General features: G+C 38.6%; 1 protein-coding gene across 7 annotated transcripts in view; it reads right to left on the reverse strand.

Moving 5' to 3' along the window:
* Positions 1-20,438, reverse strand: part of PTPRK (protein tyrosine phosphatase, receptor type K) — a 321,847-nt gene that overhangs the window by 166,784 nt on the left and 134,625 nt on the right. For all 7 annotated transcript variants that reach the window (XM_026845144.1, XM_026845149.1, XM_026845148.1 and 4 more), the window contains exon 6: positions 2,172-2,465. In XM_026845144.1, the coding sequence (XP_026700945.1) occupies positions 2,172-2,465 (294 nt within the window). The remainder of the gene's footprint in view (positions 1-2,171; positions 2,466-20,438) is intronic.

Below are 20,438 nucleotides of genomic sequence, written 5' to 3' on the forward strand. Positions count from 1 at the left end.
TATTCCATTCCAGAGAGCTTTACCTTCTCTTATAAATCTTTTCTTCACAAGAGACTAATTTTTATGTTTATAGCTTGCCTTTTACAGGAAAATATTAAAAATATATATATATATTGACTTGGGCTTACAGTTGTCTTACAGAAGTCTTGGGGAAACACCACAGAAAAGGAAGGTCTGTCTTCATTTTCCAGACAGGTGAGGAGGCAGCAACCTGGTGCCGCCCCTGACTCATCCCTGATGCTGGGCATAATCCTTCAGTCTCCTCAAAGCCTTGCTGACTCACCTTTTTCTAACTGAAGCTTGTTAATAGTAACATTTATTCATCTTCGCTTTCGCAGAATAAGAACCACCAGTCTTACTGCAAGGTAAACAGCTCGAAATTGTATTATTATTAATATTGCCATGGAGGTTCAGATTTTTCAATAATTTTTTTGGTTCATTTCATGGTGGATTAAATTGAGTTGAAAATTTGTCTCAAGACAGACTAGATTTTGGTGCCTTATATGTGGGTGTTAAGTTAAAAACAAATTAAAAATAAGTCACACCCACAATGATGCTGTTTCCCCTAAATGGCTTCTAAAAACACATCACATAAATCATGACTTCCTTTCTTTTCCTTTCCCATTAAAAAGCTTGAGTCTGTCACAACCTGGGTGAATGAAATTATATTTTTTCAAGCACTGTAAAAAAGAACCTGAACACTTGGGATTTGTTAGTCTCAGCTCAGTCTCTTTGAAACAGAGCTGTTTTCAAATTCCTGCTTTTTCAGAACAATGCCTAAACCAATTCAGTACAATAAATCAATGCTTTAACCTTACTTAGATCTAACGACTGCCATCTTAACTGAGATGGACACACAGATCTTTTTTACTTCACAGGAAAGAAACTAAATTATAAATAAGATCACAAATTTTTAAAAAATGCCTTCAGTTTAGTCTTGTTGCAGCTGTGTGCCTCAGCTTCCAACAGTACTATGCCCAACTCCAAAACCCACTAGATTTTTGGGATTCATATCTATTGACCTAGTCCACTTGAAGTTCTTGCTTCTGATCCAGATCCTAAGACTCTTCTTTAGTAACCAAAATGAGAGAGGTCATCCTTGCTTACTTGAGAACTTGAACAGCTGTCCCACTGAGGTCTGTCATTAATTTGTGAAAAAAAAAAAAAAATCATTTATATTTGTTTTATATATGTACACATATGCACGACACATATCTACAACAGCAGCTCTTCTTTCTTATTATTTTAATGTAGTTTTGAACAACCGTTATCAGCACTCTGCTAAATCTAATATAGTGCGAACTTTAAAATACGGTCAGGCCCCAAAAATCCCAAGATTAACAAAAAAAACCCCACGGTTTAATTTCCACTTTTTTGCCTCTCAGTATGATGTTCAAATCTATAATTTTTCTCCTCTGCAACTATGAGACATAGGTATTATCTTTCTTCCTATGAAAGCTGAGATTTAAATAACTTTAAGTAGCTTTAGAAGGAACAGCATATAACACAAATTGGCAGTGCTTAATCTTCGTGGTGCTGGCCATGCCAGGGCACTCTAACAAACCAGAAGCAGACTGCAGGATTCAGCAGCACTTGATTTTGGCGGTGGTATTCAAAAAATGGAGAAAACACTCTATTAATATTTGAATTGTATTTTAGGAGTTAAAATACTTTAATAGTTGTATTTTAGTTGTTGAAGATTCTGGTATATCTGCTTGGAAAAAGAAAAATTACGCAAAAGTAAACTACATTTCTCGTAAAATGCTATTTCTTAAACAGATTTTTCTTCTCCCATGCAAGTTCCTTTATGTGCAAGGTTACTTAAAATATAAGGGAAAATATGAAGGTGAAAAAATGGGTGGATTGTCCGTTCCAGAAATGATGACGTCTCCTTCTTTGCATGAGGAGAAGTAAAATATTTTCTTAGCTTTCTAACACCCTGGCTCCTAAATTACCCTCTCAGGGTTAGCAAACAGCAACCTACACAGTGACCAGGCAAAGCAAGGGACACAGCAAACCCTCACTGGCCCAGAAACCTGGGGAACCTGTGGGTACCAAGGAAACCCTAAAATTCTGCTTAAAGTTAATTAGAGCCAACAAGCCCACCGAACAATTAAATCATTAAATAAAGAGTTTTGTTTGCTTGTTCGTTTTTCCAAAGCAGCACTCACCGGCACATTTGGTCCTGGTGATGAGTGGTGGTCCTGGCTGCCCAGTTCCACCTTCACCTGGTCTGGTAAGCAGGACCCGAATCTCATATTCAGTGTCGGGGTCCAAGTGCCAGAGCTTGTAAGTCGGTGCATTGACAGCATGGGTTTCAGTCCAGGTCCCAGATGTCATTCGATACTCCACTTCTTTCAGAATAATGGGTCCGTCCCCAATGATTGAGTTGGCATTCAGCTGAATGAGCAAGTATGTGGGCCCAACACCCAGCAGCTGCGGGGGTGCTATAGGCCGAGGTGGCTCTGTAGGGGAGACAAAAAAAAAAAAAAAAAAAAACAGTGATAAAATGAAAGCTGGAAAACCCATCAAGAAGGCAGCTCCTTCCACATAAAGTTTTCAAGTTTTTATCAGCAAAGATTTCAAAACTCAAAAGCAAAATTAAAGTGACATCAATGAAGAAAAGCTGAGGAGAATTTCAGCTGATGGAAGCAAGTGGTACACCACTGGCATCTGCCCAATGCTACTTTTTCCATGTAAAAATCTCAGCTAGGGACCACAAAATCCTAGTTGATATACTTATTGCTATTTCTTAACATTTTTTTCTGAAAAAAAATCTGGGTTGCTGCTCATTGATATAATTTACTATGGCAATAACTTGAGATTTTCAGAAACATGACTGATGTTCTTTTATTGACAGAAGCCACATATGTACTTTGCTTTAAAGAACAGTTACAACAGTTGATACAGTAGCCTTGCACAAAATATTCTTGAGTATCACTGCAGTTCTTTTGAAACCCACCAGACACAGTTAGGGTAAATGATACAGATACCCATTACAGGCGTTCAGAATACTTGGAACCGAGCAAAACTGCCAGGAGAATGACAAAGATGTATAGCAACGACATCATATTTTATTCTTCAGTAACTTACTACAGATTTAGAAATTCAAACAATAGGATGCACATTGCCTTTTGTCTTCCTCTGTTCTCATCAGCTTCTGCCTGCCTAAATGCTTCGACACAGCCACTAAGTTAAAAGGTAACTATGGACCAAACAGGGAGGTGAGGTCCCCCTTACCCTGAGAAATGCTTAAGTAGAGAAGCAGCACACTGCCTCAGTATGCTTTATTTTGAAAAACAAATCACAAGCAACATGTACTTTTCTAATAAAATGGATCCACTGATAAACACGGAAGGCTTATTTTCATTCCAGATGGCTCATATTTCAACTAATTTGTTTCAGTTAATTAGGCAACAATGCTAAATTCAATGCACACAGGGGTTTCACACAGCAGTGATGCAGAACTAACAACGCAGCAACTCTGAGCAAGTAGAGGGGATCTCATGGCCAGTACATTAAAAATACTCAACCCCAGACCAGATGATTTCCCAAGAGGGGGGCTCTTCTCATCACCACTTCCCCTACCGCTCTGCACAAAAGAAGTTAAGACACAGAATCATTGCACATACTCTGCCTCCCAGGAGTGACCCTACCAGTGTCCCTGACAGAGCCTGCGGGGCGAGTGGTGACGGAGGGGCTTGCAGAGGGCTCCAGGCCTCCTCCGACATCCCACCCTTCCTGCATGGTGAAGTTCGGCTAACGACTCCCTGGTTCTCTACATCCAGCAGTAAAGTTCCCCCTCCAGATACCAGAGCTGGCTCCCAACTGTATTTAACAGTTCGGTAAGCAACCAAGTTTCCCACATTTTGATACAAAAGTATTTCTTGAAGACTTTTTTCTAAATTAGCTGTGTCCTAGGCCACTCAGTTTGGGGACCAGGGAATCTGTGAAGGTGGCGTAGTGGCTGCAAGCAGAGCTGATTTTCTCCTCCCAGAGTGAAAAGGTGAACACTCTAAAGTGTTCCTCTTTCTGCTCTGGGATATGCAAAACTCTAGAAAGTATCTCAATTAATTATTAACATGTTCTACCCTGCTTTGGCAAGAAATGTGTATATGAACTAATTTAGATCCCTACCTGCATCAAAGTTCAGAAATGCAGCCAGGCTTAATGAGGGCAGTTTATTTGCTCTGGAACTAACACATTAAATGTCAAACTAATGAATTCTAAGGTCAGTGTATATTACAGCAGAAAACATAAACATTGACGAGCGTGATGCACTACCAACTCCAAGTTATAAACCTCTAAAACATAAGGCTATGTTTAGAAGTATATACTTTGATTAAGAGCACGATTATCACAAATAAAACCTCACATTAATGAGACTAATATACCATTTCATATTAAATTTTTATGTTAAGAGATAAAGCGTATTCTTATATTAGCATATGCATTTTGTTTTTAAGCTCTTGAGGACAAGGAGACTTATTTATAAAGTCTCTCCCAGTTCCAATAAATTATGCATGAATTTTAATCAGTTAGCAAATGAACAAGTAATTGTTCTGCAGCATTATTAATATTCTTCATAATACAATATACTATCAGAAACAGAGGTGAGGTGCAACCAGAAATCCCAAAAGTACACTAAGTATCAACTGAAGCATGCAATCTCAATATACCAGGATAAACTTTTCTGATGTTACCCAATTAACTTTCTATTAATTATTCTAATTCGTTATTCTATAACCAGATCCATCAAATATTCCCCAATTATAATTTGAAATAACATAATTTCCTTTTATACATACAGCAACCTGAAACTTCTAAGGTTTAAAAACTGCCATTGATAACTAAAAGAACAAAGCCATTATTAATGGTTTTGTTGCCACTCCTGTAGCAAATACCACACATATCAACAATACTCCTCTTTCAGTGAGTTTTTAAACACAGTTTACATCCTTCAAGGAAGTGATGTTGCTGGCTTCTCACTCTAGCCATCTGGGTCCACCTAGTAGTAAATCAATAATACAGTTTCAGAGCGTCCTGAGAAGGCAGTCTACCAAAAATGAAAAACCTCTTATATAAGGTATGAAAAAAAGGAGGTGTATGAAAGGGAATCCCAAAGAAAATAACCCTCACAGAAGTTTGGTCTGGTTTATAAACAATATAAAAACCCAGCTTCAGGCAAACCAAGTGACAGCTCTGGAGCTGAGAGCCTGGATCCGAGGTAGCGTTGCAGGAAGCTGAGGCTCTCCAGTTACCCACCACGGCAGCCTCCGTCCTGCCCGGCCCTGCTGAGGCACTCTGCCTGCAGATAGATGGACACTACTCAAATGCATTTTGTGGCTTTCAATCCCCGACACCCACAGCCTGGTCAGGCAGCATGGTGAATTCCCTCCATTCCCCTGCCGCCCCGGTCACTTCAACCAAACCATGGAACTCTACCCTTTCTTTCTGCCAAAGAAGACCCGCCCCCCTCAATTACTATGAGCAGGTGTGGCTAAGGCACACAGTATTCATAGCAAGCAATTTTTCTTGAGCACGGTTCCTCCCTTCTCAGCCATGAACCCTCTGTGAATAGCCTTAAAGGTTCTAAAGAACATTTTATGAAAAAATATTTCAACCCATAGATGGTTTATTAACTCATCGGTAGAATCACAATTTCAATAGGTATTTAAGACACACCCACTAAACAGTTTGAACAGAGAACCTGCATGGCAAGTTTCATTTTTTCCTTCGCTAAGCACAATATTTAGAATTCCTTTTCCAGTGTAACTAGTTTAATTACTGTTTCATTTTATGACTATATTTTTTAGTCACTGCTTAAAGGTGTTAAATCTGATGAAATCCCCCAGTATGCATGGCCACTAACATCTCTGAAAGACTATATAAAAAACCCGCTTGTACATCTGCAAGACATTAAAGAAATGAAAGTATTTTCATGCATAGCATTTTGCAGTATTTGGTCATTTCTGGTTTTGACATAAAATGCCCACAGCTAACTTAATCAAAAATTAAGACTGACATTTCATCAGTACAAAGTTCTCATTCTGCTGAGCTACTAGCAGTACATTATGCTCACATCAGTATGCATATGACATTAGATATTAAATGTACTGTGATATTTAGGCACCAATGACCAGAATAAGCATGCAGCATCAACACCAGCTATAAGTCTTCCTACAGTTAAGCAGCTGTGTCATATTCTTAATATTAAATATTTTATGCAAATAATTATGTATTCACAGACAGAAAAAACAACCAGAAAAGGTCGCTAGTGTTATTAGTACAGTAACAAGTATGAATAAAACTTCCTATGTTCCCAAGTAACATATGCATACTATGTTGCTTAATACCATTTACCCAGCCTGGGTGACAATACCCCTACTACGTTGTCCTCCAAGGCTAAACGCCTCCTAAATTTAAAATAAAAGAAGGGAGTTTCATTATTATCTTAGCGGTAATCATATACTGTTGATTATCAGTTCAAAGCAGGGGAAAAAAAAAAGAAAATCAAACCAAACCAGAATCCTACAGGCTGTTCCACTTTGGAGGAAAAGCTGATACTGGATGCATGTTGATAAAATCTTATATATTTACCTGAAGTCATGTTTCACTAAACATAACATGACCAGGCACAGGAGACTGCTGCCTTGCTCACAGCAGAAGGGTCTGGGGAGGTGAGGAGGAGAGGGCTGATCACCATACAGCCTGACCATGAAAGATAGGTCTGTGCTGTCATTCTTGCCACCCTCTCTCCCACTGCTGCCTCGTATGGAGCCTTCAAACATTATTACTCTGCTTTAATGCCTGCAAGCTCCCTCTGCTCACGTGTGAAGCGTGCCTTCCCTCTGGTGATGGCATGTTCAGCTTTCTCTATCAAATACAGTTGGTATGCTGATGGGTATCAACAGTTTAACTCAATACCTACAACAGGGGTAATCATAAAAATCTTAATTTTTGCAAGTATAATAAGGCATTCATTTATTAAAAGAAGCCCAACATCAGTCTCACCCATCCAGAAATTAAAATTGGTATGTCTATACTATGCCATAAATTGGCAAGAAAGCAGGTAAATCGAAAGAATACTAATTTCCTGTAAAATTTTTCATAATTCAGAGAAACAAACAAATCCACATAAATACAGTTAATACTGGGTGTTCAGGGGAGTACAGCGGAGATGCCTCCACAAATGATTCAAGACTGACTCAGCTCCCACCTTGATCAAACTCATTCCCTCTTCTGGAGAAACTTCTTGCAAAGCATTTTAAGTATATCTGCATATTTCTTGCAAGTACTGTGGGTTTCCAGTTGAGGGTCAGTGTCTGACCCGCAAGGGCTATGCATAGCATTTTGCAGTTAGAGCATGATCTTTGCCGTACAAAGCCTCCTGGGACCAGGGGCCCTAGGGAGTGCAGTTCAAGACATGCAAGGCATACAAGCTAAGTGAAAAATCCCTGCTAGCCAGTAGCTGGACCTGTGCAGAAGCTGCGCTGGCTCCAGATCACACACAGAGATGTTGTGGCAAAGCTGTGTCAGAAGACCCACGGCACGGAGCCAGAAAAACATGAGGAAGCAGGCTGCCAATCCCAAGTAACAGCTATACAACTTCAGTACTCTTCTTGTACTGGAAGATTACACATGGCTTTGAGGACTCACACATTACAAAAAATATGGAAAAACTGAAGAACCAAGAATATTTGTTTGAAAGTTGAAGAAAAATGTATGAGATTTAGCAGAAAGAATTATGGCAGTCAAGTACTAGCAGGACAACAAAATTCTCGGTCTTAAAAGCTGGTTAATCTAATGGAATAAAAAAGAATTAACAAGAAGCAGTGACAGAAAGCTGAAATTCAAATATGGTATTAAGCCACAAATTTAACAGTGAAAATGGTAACTGAATAACAATAAATAGTAATACTGTAGAAAATTCTGCATTTTCTGAGTGTTTTCAGTCAAGGCTGGATGTCGTCTTATAAATTATATGTTAGGACGGAAAAAAATGGAAGATGATAACAATATGTAAGGCTCCAAAGAAATACAACTGAAAGAAATATGAGGTCATGAAGGCGGTCACAAAATGAGCTATGAAAAGGTTGAAGATAAAAACAAACCATGGAGACTTCCAGCACAAATACTGGGTTCCTTTGATTTTTAGAAAAATCATTCCACATGTGGCATATCTTTAATATAAACTAGAAATATTTTCATTCAGCTCTCCAAAATAGTTAGGAAGTACTGCTCTGCTAGGGAAAGAAATTCAGAATTTAAGACAAAAAGGTTTATTTTGGGCTTGTGCCTGCCTGAAAGGACACCTGGCTGTCTTCTATGCTGACAGCAGCCTGACAAGACCTGTCGCCCTCAGCCCCAACAAAAGCTGCACTAACACAAACAGGAGGCTTTGCCAAGTGAGGGGAGAAGCATTACAGAAAGCAGTACGTGCCTGATGAGAAATTCTTCTACTCAGTTAAAAAAGCAGGTTAATGCAGGGGATTGAGGGATCCCAAGCTGAAAGCACAGATCTGACTAACAGCAGAGGTATCGTGAACCTTAGAGTCACAGAAAGCCGCTGCAGTTTATTTTTAAATTTCCAACAAGATCTCAAGTTTTCACTTTCTCTGCATGACAGACTACACTCACAGCTCAGTCTGTCACCCTATACATGCCATCTCTAGTGAATAGTTAGGTCCTTAATGGTTTTGCTGTATAACACAGAAGACAAATAAAAACCCCAACAGCCTATGGATCAAAGAGATTGCCCAACACACTGCGGACAGCTCATTAATGGGAGTACTCTACTGGGCTGCTGAAAAGAAAGAAAAAAAAGCAAGAAAAAAAAAAGCTGTCACTTCTAACATATTTTTCTGCATTATTATGAACACCACTCTAGATGTACATTGCTCTGGCACCCTCTAACCACTAGCCAAGATGTCACGTGGAAAGTCCAATAAACAGAAGTAACATCACGACAAGGTTAACTAACCAATTCAAAGATGCAGACACACATGCATCATTAAGTAGAGAAACGCTGTTGTTATGGGCTTAGCTCATGGGATTCTTGCTTGCATACCGTACAGGGGTACTTGATTTTTATCACCTGGGCATCCCACCTTATTCTTGTGGCAAAGGAGGAGAGTAAATGTAAGCTTATTCTCAGTCAAGACATACTATACATCAGCTACAGATATTACTCCCACCCAAAAGACATGATGCATCTAAAAATCATCAGAATAAAGGAGCAGGTGCACAAGCAACTCTTCAACTGCTGTAGCGTTGCCTATGGAAAAGGGAGGGGTTGGAGTGGGAGGCAGCTGCCACAACAGCCTCTTCTCAGCTGGGGACAGAACCCCAAGGGTGACACTTTTGTCTACCACCTTCCTACCCCCTCAGTTGGGTAAACTGTACCAGTTACATACCACCAGCAGGGAAGGAGCTACCACCCCCCAATCCACGCTTGATCCTGTGTCTCACGTCAAAAGATAACCAGGTACAGTGGCAGTCAAAAACAGGCTTCAGCAGGATGAGCAAAACTGCAGGTAGCGCACGTTGCACAGGCTGCAGCAGAACTTAAACCAGCTGTAACACTCAAAATAGCACAGAGACCTGTAGAGAAGTTTTAGAATCACCTCCTCTACTCCAAGAACAAAATTCACACAGCTGCAGGCCTTTGAAGTTCTCACAGGCCTTGGCCATTCTTCAGGTTTAATTAATATCTCCCCTAAGACATTTCTTGGCTTCTCTATTTGTTCATAAACTCATTTACCATTTTTGCAAGAAATACGTTCGGTTCTTTGTTTTCTCCAGTGGTCAAAATCTTCCCTCTGCTCATCAAGTTTAACTCATTTTAACAACTGCTTTATTCTTCTACATTGTTATTTTTTTTCTGATATAAAAGTTACTATTGCTTCCACCTTCTTCTGCAGACAACTTGGAGGAAGCATTTATTGTGGGTTCCTGCTACTTATACAACTTAACAATATCTCCTCCCAAAAGTATACTGAAGAGAAGGCAGCAAAAAACTTGTCAGCAAATAACTGACTTCACGTCATGATTTCATGTAGAAGTTCATGTAGAAATCAGTAGATTTTTACAGTTAGGTGTTCCAAATAACCACAAGCCTCCCTTTATATTTTTTAAAAAGCAAAAGCTAATTCAGACTTATCTCAGCTGCTGTCCTGCAACCATCAATGATGGTGGTTTCGTGGACAAACTTTTACAGCTTGTGATCTACTATTCTGCCACAAATCTTTATCTCCAGTTTTGTTGTGGTTTGTTTTTTGTTTGTTTGTTTTGTTTTTTTTTTTTACAATGATGCTTATGCAGACTTAATTCCTGTGACTCCAGAAACTTTCTCTCTGTGACTTTAAAATACAATTTATCACAACTGTTCAGTATCTGGCACTAGTTGCTAGACCTGAGGTTAAGACACAATACCTACACAATGTTACATTCTAATTAAGAGAGTTGGTTATCTGGAACAAAAGAACTCATTCTAAGCAATAGCTTTGTGACCAGGTCATTATCAAGTGATTTATTCAACTCACTTCAGAGTCTGCAGGACCATTTTCATTGTCTTTTATTACTTGGGATGGAAAAACTGAAAGAATCTATTTTAAACAAACAATCAAAATAAATATCTATAACACAGTAAGATTCAGGTTATTACCTAGAGAATTGGTTACTGGAGAAACAACCAGCAACAAACAGAAATGGCAAATTGAACCGTGAGCTTGCAGTGCTGGCTTACGTAGGATACTGCCATATTTTACCATAATATCATCTCTAATTTTGGGTCTGCAAATGGGGATACTATGTCACAAGCTCACCTCAAACTACTGATTTATCTTTGAGCACCTGCTTACTATATCAAGTTTGTGTGGTAAGTACAAAGTCTGCAAGCTGATGCAGCTAAAATGTGTAAGTGACATGGCAGTTACTGACCACCTGAAGTGCTGAAATAAGAATTATTTCAACAGTGAAAACTGCTAACTTCTGCATAGTGATTTTATATCCTATGCATCACTGTGGCATTTTATTCACCTTGATTTGAAACACTACTGCATTCATTTTATTATCTTCCTTTAAATAAAAGGAACAGTGTGCAGCTTTAGCATTGTCAGCAGAAACCATAAACAAGGTTAAGCTCATGCCCAGCTTACATGTAAAAAAACCCTCCAGTTTTTCTAAAAATTGGAGCATGTCATCCCTCTACACAATTTAAGAACAGAACACATGTCTATTTATTGAATGACAGTAGTCCATGTGACTCTGGAAATCAATTAGAAGAGTATGACATATTTTATAAAAAAGATTGTATCATGTTAAAGACATTTATGCAGTACACTCCTATAGGAAAAATGAATACATGTAAGAAGGAGGTGTCCACAATGAGTAGACATTCAAATCGTAAAAAAGAAAAAAAAAATTACTCAGTATAAATGAGTCAGTTAGAGAAACGTCTCAGGCAAAGACTTGACCACAATGACTTCATTATCCACATGTATCAGTAATTCCCTTGAGATCTCAACATTGAGATTATTGTTGGAAAGAAATATTTTATCTGCTTCATTGTCAGGAACTAGCAAGTTAAGAACAAAATTGAATTCCTTCTTCAAAAATTGGTACTTCCCAGGAAAGAATTACTCTCAACTCTACAAGGCTTTGCAATAGGTTATTCGACAATACTGCATTCTGGACGCACATCCACATGCTGTCGATGAGAAGGAATAAAACAAGAGATTAGGGAAAGAGTGCCTCAAGGAGGACAAAACAATATTTTAGGGACACCAGGATTTTCTTTTACATAGTTGTGTAATGAGAATATTTTTTTTTTCTTCCTGCTTCTCAGGTACTTGGGTTTATTTATTTATTCTTAATTTCAAGTTTGAACTGGCCCAATAAACTGATATTGCAAAGATTTTTTGCATTGTTGTTATATCTGTTGATGCTGTAGTCATGCTCACATTCTGTTTACTGCCTAAGCAAACTATGTGCAGAAACTTTATGATGGACAAATTGTTACAGTGACATATTTATAATCCAACTCAAATACTTCAAACACCCTGCAACAAAACTAGAGTGTTTCAGCAGAATTCAGTGACAAAAAATCCCCAAACCTATCACAGATTTACATCTTATTAACTCTACATCTCTATAAAAACTTGAAAGCTGAAAAAACTCAGCCAAGCACTCCTGGAGTTCAGTGAAAGCCATCTACCATAATGACTCTGACTTACCTATACACAGCCCAGCCGTACTTCATAGGTAAGGTGGAGCTTTCTTCAACTGATGACATGACTGTGTCACATGGGAGATCTGCACTTTCCTGCGTACCAGCTGACCCTCCTGTCAGGGTGCTTGCCTGTCCTGGGAGACTCCTGTATGTCTCATTTTCGAAGCCACATTATATCTGGCCATCACTAATCCGAATTTCTACCATCAGCTTTCCTGCATTCTGCTTTCACGTGTTGTTGGGACAGTATCATGGACAGGTAGAATTTAGAACCATATCATGATCTTTAAATGTAATGAGCTATACACATTGCTGTGCCAGAAGGGTACTGAAATATAATGTACCTGCAACTGAGAGGAATACCTGGCATGGTTTCCAAGCATTTACAATTTTATTTAATAGTCATTACAGAAACTTCAGGAGTGTAAGAGGTGACTCATGGACATCTCACCTTTCCAGCCCTCACCATCCTCTGTAATATACCTGCTCACCTGGCACCTGAGATGCTGTTATCATTCCCAGAACAGCTCACTGCCATGTAGTACCTGTGCAAGTTTTTAAGTGTGACAGCCAAGCACCTGCAAGCTGTTTGCACACCTACAGGGCTATGTGTCTTATCACTTGCTTGAGGCTGCTCCTACCCCACCACCTTGCACTGTTCTCTCAGCTCTACCTGCCCAGCAGCACCCTGGGGCCCATCTAAGCAGCCCCAATTCCTCCTTCTGTGTCTTTCTATTTCTGGTTATTTGATCCATCAAATGAAGGAAGTTACATACCTTAAAGACTGATTTCACTATAGGCATCAACCCAGACCATGGACCTTGATACACCTTGAGACTTCCTTCCATAGGAGAAGGAAGGAAAGCAGCTCACACACCATTAAAGGTGAACTTAAAACCTTCCCCTTCAGACCTGAGAAGGCATGCAGGAATGCCTGTAGAACTGGACAGATAATGTTTCCCTTCTCCAAAGTCCTTCCTCAGGTATCCCATTTCATTGAAGTCAAAAACTTTCTGTCAGCACTTCAATACTATCATCAAAGAAAAAAGGGATACAATTTAGTATATGGGTTACACATTAATGATTATCTAGAGATTTTGTGTGCTCAGACTACTCAAGTCTATTGGGAAACAAGACAAAATTCATCACTTCTGAGCAAACTTATTTTGAAGGTACTGTTTCCTTGCTCAAATCCCTTTATTTCTATTCATAACCTTTTCCAAGACACATTTAGATGTTCCCACCAGGAACGTCTTCACATTTCTTATTACAGCATGCCCAAATGTTTCTTGCCAAAAATGCCAGAAGGCAGCCCACTGGAATGACAGAGAAGGGGGCTAATTTTAGGAGGGACTGAGATACCTCCCTCGATCTATGCAATGAACCAACAGAATCCAAAATGGAAACCCACTTGGTTAATTTTTACACCACAGTTTTACATCACAGATGTGAATTACACATCATCTAACGCCTACCTGAAAGGGCAACCCTGCTCCTCCACTTCCCACCATGTGTCGCTTGCAGTGCCACTCATCTACTCCACTCCAAGGCAGTTTAGGTTTAAAACTGATATTGGGGGTGGGTGTGGAAAGGTGGGTGTGTGTACGTGGAGACATGTATGTGTTCTTCAGACAAAAACCAGTGTCAGCACAGAAGCAGGAGCACAAATTCAGGTGCTTGAGAGAGAGGAAAAGGAAGGGCAAGGATTGAGACTGCCTTTGCTGGCCATTATTACATCTGCTTTGCTTTATCACCTTCGGGCGGGGGGCAGAGGGGTGCAGTGAGAAGTAACCAACATCCTTGCCACAGCACCTAGACAAGAAATGCCTATGAAATGAAGGTAATAGGTAACAAAGCAGCTGCCCACCTTCTCATGGCCAAATGGATTTTGACTGTGATGAAAAGCCAGGAAGAGCTTTCTAGAAAAACTAACTAGAACAAAACTCCTCACCACTTCTTCTGCATGCTAATAGGAAACACAATATGGTATACATTTTTTTTTTTAAGGGAATGAACGGAATATAGTGATTTTTATTAAGAGTTTTGACCATGCAGTGAAGTAGAAATAGAAGAGTGAAGTTGGTGATGAAATTCTAACATAATGAATGGAGAGGGGTGACTATTTCATTCATATCATGAGAACATCTTCACTCCTGAGAGGCCAAGCTTGTTTAAGGTCTTTTTTACAGCTGGTGCAGCAAAAACAGGTAATGAGAATATTTGTCTTTGAAAGAGAAAGCAGCACACTAGATTATGGAAAATGTGGTACTTTTTGACCTAAAAAGTATTTAGATTGGTCTTATTGGGATATTTTCATAATCTACTTTTCAGATGGGGCTGTTCTGTTAAAAAGTTTGAAAATAGGTATATTCTCAAGTATGATAGTGTTGCCATGAAGAGGCTGTCCTTGTAATTAAATTGACACCCAATTGCATCCCAAATTCACTACAGGATGTAAAAGCATAGACAACTTAAACATTAGTATCTGCATTAGGGGATTTGTATTATAAAAATATGTTCCGAGGTATAGTTCATAGAAGCTTTTTTTGTATCCTAATAGCTTTGTTTCGTTTCAACAATTATTCAAAGTATCAGTATGACAAAAAAACACCAGTCATTTACTCTGGAATATCAAGTCCCTGAGTACAGTAACAGAGTCTAAATTTTGCATCTTATTTCTACTGACACAAACATTTGCTTTTCTGTAGTAATAGTAGTTAGCGTGACCACTTATATCAGGAAAAATCTGACTAGGAAGTCTCATGAGAAATAGACCTGTTCAATCATAACCCAACTGGACAATCAGTAAAAGCCAGCTCAAGCTTTTGTAGATCTACAGCACAACTAACCCACAGTGCTCAATGTTCACTCATTAGCAATGGAGTTAACCATACCTTAAGATATGGGTCACACCCCATATCTATATCACTCATCTGAGAGGCAGAAGCTCTTGTACTCGAGTTTGTAGAAACATTTGCTCAGAACAAATGGACAACATGGTGGCAGACCATGGGGGAAGCTTGGCTTTGAAATCCAGTCTGCACTTCCACTGCGTGTGAGGATGGGGCAACACTGTTGTTAAATACTGTGCTTATCACCTGAAGAGTAACATCCTGAACAATCCTCCAGATACGCCTGTTTATGTCAAGGCATCTGCCTATTTATGACTATGTTTCAGTAAAGGGCGACATCGGTGACTTAAATCATGGAACACCCCTGATATGAGAAACAGTTAAGTAGGGTAGGGATCTTCATGTTGGCAAAGAGATTTATCTAGGGGTAATTCTGTGACAGAGCTCTACAAAAGTCACGCACCAGAGAGATATTAAGATTCAATTAATCTTCATCTTTTGCAATACACCAAGTATAAGTCATCAAGTGAAACTAGCAAAAGGCAGGCTCAAACATAAAGAAGAAAGGAAGGGGTCTTCATGTCGAAAAAGGTAGCAGTCTCATTTCCAAATGGTGCTGTGGGCAATGAAAATGAAGTTTATTCCTTATTAATCAGCCAACCACCAGACTCAGCACCACTGCTGAAAGGAATCAGATGCTGAGAGGGTATCAGGGGCAATGTCATGTATGTTTAAGCTCTTCTCCCAAGAAGTTCTCTTCTGGCCACTGCTTAAGAATCCTGATTTGTTTAGATCCTTGGTTTGAATAGCTGTGATTGTCCCTTGTTGTGCTCCTGTATTTTGTTAATCTCTATTTAAATTCAGGAATTTTAATACTGAATAGATAAACTGAAGACAGGGATATCAAATATGGGACAAGATAAATGATAATTTTTATACATTACCCTAATTCAGGCAAATGATCTGATTCCCCCCTCATAACAGCTCTAATAGATGAAATAAAATATGCTTCTATAATAGTCAAATTAAAAGAAAAATTTCATTTCTACCTTATTTTAACCACTCTGAGTTATTATTTTTTTGATGAGCAAACCTGAGAACATACAGCTTCCTATTCTACTACTGCATGTTTTAATTTTTGAATATGATGCTAACAAATATTTTTCAGGCTGAGCTGGCACACTGAAAGTTCAGTAACTAGACTCGTGTGTTCAAGTAAGAAAGGCAAACAAAATCAACAACACTACAGAAATACTGAAAAGAGAAGAAACTACTAGGGCACGGATTGGACAGTACAGCTTTCCTCTTCAAATACATGATCCACTGCTAATAATACAGTTTATAATAATATACAGAATATGGAGATTGCTACCTTCAAAGATTAAACTATGTTATTGATTAAATTCAGATTGCTTGTGAATACTGGCACTTTGTCTAAGACTGTATTTGCTGGTTTTGCATGTTGAATCAAGCTGCTAAGAGCACATTACAATAGTACTTGGAGACAAAAATAAATCAGATGTAAACATATTACCAGTTAAACAAATAGGAATACTACCTTAAAGAAACACTTACATAAGGATACTGGCAACAAAAGCATGTAACCATGGGGAAAAATGTTGCATAATTCTATCAGCAAGCTGTCAGCACCAGTACACAAAGCTAGTAGCACTTTTTCAGGGATTTTGTCTGCTTTACGTGAAGACAAAGGAAGCCATGACTCTTCCTGCCGGATTGAGAAGTCTACCTCAAACTTTTGATGTGTGAGTGTTCTTTGAAGGATTTTGCTTGTTTGTTTGTTTTTAAATAGCCGCAAGCACCTCTCTCATGGGAGTTACTACCCTTCTGATAAATGTGGTTTCATGAAAAAAAAAGCAGTTCTGTGAACTCAGTCAGAGAACTGGTGAAGTTGCCCCCTGAACTCTTTAGCTTCTACCTCTGGATCCAAATAATTATCTTGCCTGCTTTCAGGAAAGCCTCTGTCTGTTATTCATCCTCCTCGCCATCCCGCAATGGGAATGACAAACTGAGTTTACAGAAATGTTCAGAATAGATGCACATAACTTTTTTCCGAGCATAGCAACCCACAACAAAGCATTTTAACATTAAAAAAAACAAACCCTAAACCTTCCCCTTTTTAGTTAAAATGGGTTTTTCTTCAAAAATTCATTAGAGTTTTACTTTAAGAAGTTAAATGGTTTGGTCACAGAACTGAGAAGTCAGCACTCATTGTGTATCAAGCTCCCCCCACTGATCTCCTGCAACAGCCTCTTTTCCTGACTTCTGAGGCATGTCTTAGGGGGCAAAACCTTCTGTTTAGTACCCACATCCAGCCGGTGGAAATTAAGGGGCTAGGAGACCCTGAGCACAAAGCCAGTTCTGGCTTTTTCTCAGGTCCTCAAATAATCCCTTCCTTTCTCAGGGCCACACAAGTGAAGGAAACCTATTTTATAGTTAACTTTGGTTACAGTCAAGAATACAGAGGTACCACAGACCAATCTCACATACCCATATTTTATACCTTCCTAAGTGCAGAGGCTTAAAAATTGAAAACAGAATAACTCCACATTAAAAAATTCTTCCTTCTCCTTGGAAATAAAATGGGCTAGATAGGCTGAGGTTAGGGTTGGGGTTTTTGTGGAGGAGAAGAGGGTGGGGCAGGTATGGAGCAAAAACAGTTGAGGGGGCTAAGATTTTTTTTAAAATAATGATTAATTCATCCAAATTCAGCTAATAGCTGCAATAAAACCCATTTACATTAGCCTTTCCAAAATGACGGTTTGACTTTTTAGCCTAGTTGCATGTGGGGCACTAGATGGGGCATTCAGAGTGCAGTTCAGGATTGTGTCTATAGCAAAGCGGGATTATTCAGTCCATAAGGATTGAATGCATAAGGACTTTCTACCTCCATTCATCTTGTCTGAACTGGAGCAGGGATTTCAGCAGAAACTTCTCATTTCCCAAAAAAACACCCTAACCTATAGGTTCAGGGATTCTCAGCAGTGTCTCTACATCCCTCCTTTTTAAGATGAATCATTTTCTGCAACACATTAAGTCATACGTCTACCTAGAAGGTCAGGAAGAAAACACGGGTTTTAGTCATGGGTGCAATCAGTGCAGCAGTATTTTTATCTATGATGGTAGTATTTTGTGAATAGATGCATCCAGCTTATCTCATTTTCCCTAACATACTAAAAAATTAAGAAAGAAAATGATAAATAAAGTCAAATCTGATAAATACAAAGCAGTGCATGCAAGGAGGGGGCAATCCATTATGGACTCGAAATCCGTATAATCAGACAGGAATAATATCATGGATAATATCACAGGAAATTTCATGACCATGTCACCTCAATTCGGACAAAGAAAAGATATCAGTGATTACTAGGAACAGAACACAATAGAAAGCATAGTATCTTGTGCTACTGTGTAAACTCGTAACGTTCTTTCATTTAAAATAAAAGATATAGGTTTGGTCTTCCTAACTCTGGATGGATGGCCTAGAAGACAAGATGTACAAAAGGCCAAAGAAATTATCAGAGATCTAGGACAACTTCCATATGTTGAGATATTAAATAAGTCTGGATTACTCAACATGAAAGAATGATGATTGAAGGAATACATGCTAGGTGTTTATGAAATGACAAGTGGCATGAAAGAGATTAATATGAAATGATTTTTTTCTTTTTCTTGCAGTGAAAAAAGATGGTGCATAACAATTTTTATTAAAGAGTAACCTGCAGCTTAAGAGGGAAGTACTTCTCTAACTTGAGTTAACCATAGGAATTCATTGCTGCAAGATGATGGGCAAAAACATAAGTTCAAAAAGGATTTGACAAACTCATAGAAGGTTCATCAAGAATATTACACACAAATATGTTAATATAGTGTCTGGCTTGATAAATCCTAAACTGTAGATTGCTAGATGCTATGATAATGCATGAAGGGAGTGCATCACTGTGTGCCCCTCCCATTCTTAAATCTTCCCCTAAGCTTATATACTAAACTAAGTAGTTTTCTGGCCCAGTAGCAGTGTTTTCTTAAATTGCTATCACATTCTCCAGAGGAAAAAAATCCAGCAGTGGTCAAGTTACAGAATCAGTGCTGGACAAAGATGCAAACACAGGCTTCAATCCATTCTAGGTGAGTGCCTTCTGCATAAAACTGTAAATGTTCTAATTCACCTCTTCTTTCAGGGTGTGAATGCTGCATAGCTGTATGGCCACATCTCCTTCCCCCATTTTATTATAAATGATCAAGTTTCATTTTTTCCGATGCTTGAATGGAAAGCTCTTGGTTTTAAAAGAAAAGCTACTTTGCCGAGCTAAAGCAATATAAACTAACCTACTGAAAAAAGAGATTAATTTTCTGTTAATTTACATACCATGTATGGTTAACATGGTTAAGATATGGTTAACATTAACATATGGTTAAGAGTATAATTATGTTGTATCTGCACTAAGTCATCCTTATGAAAAACTTTCTCCCATCCCATCATCTCTTTAGCGTGGAGGGAGAATTAAACAGCAAAGGTAAACAATGTCAGTAAGTAAAATAGCTTGTTTGAACTCCTTTAACTCTTTCTCTCACTGCAGGCCAATCCATGAGTATTACTGGGGCTTAGAACTGTTAAATACCTTAAAAGAAGATAAAACTACCACTTGTCTACACAGCCTCTCCTGCCAAGACAAAATGTTTTGCCCTGCTGTCTGCCTTTGTTTCACAGTCAGTATAAAAAGTTCCCCCACTGGTAAGTATTCTAACCCTGTGGTGTTTATACTTTCCTTGTCCAGAATTATTTATAATTTCTTTCTCTCCAACACATAAAAGAGAAAATGGGTAAAGGAAGTGGGCCAGTAATGTTGCTGAAGCTCAAAGTGCCCTTTGAAAACACTAAAGTGACCTAGATATTTTCACTTTGATATGTTGTTCAATTTTTCCCAAGTTATTTAATCAAGTGTTTCTGTTCATGCCCTATGTCATTTACACCATAACTATAAAAAAAACCCCAAACCCACACACCTGTAATTCCACCTAAGTGACTGTAGTAGCATTCTCCTCATCCAGGTTCATAATCCTTTGCTCTTTAGTATACTACTTTTGCCTACATATTGCCTTCTCTCCTTCTCTGAATTATGAACACTTTAACAGTTGCCTCACTCTTTTTAAATGTCTTTTTGAGAAACTTGAATTACTTCTAATATCACAGTCACTGTTTCTTCAGCAAAAGAATATTTTTAATTTAGACTCAACAAATCATTTGACATACGCGCATTTTCCCCCACTTTTTTTTTCTTTTCTGTTTATTGTGGGTGAAAATTTCAAATACACTTTATACGGTGCAGTGATAGAAG

The sequence above is a fragment of the Athene cunicularia genome (assembly GCF_003259725.1).
Source record: "Athene cunicularia isolate RWA chromosome 3 unlocalized genomic scaffold, athCun1 chr3_part1, whole genome shotgun sequence".
Classification (NCBI taxonomy): Eukaryota; Metazoa; Chordata; class Aves; order Strigiformes; family Strigidae; genus Athene; species Athene cunicularia.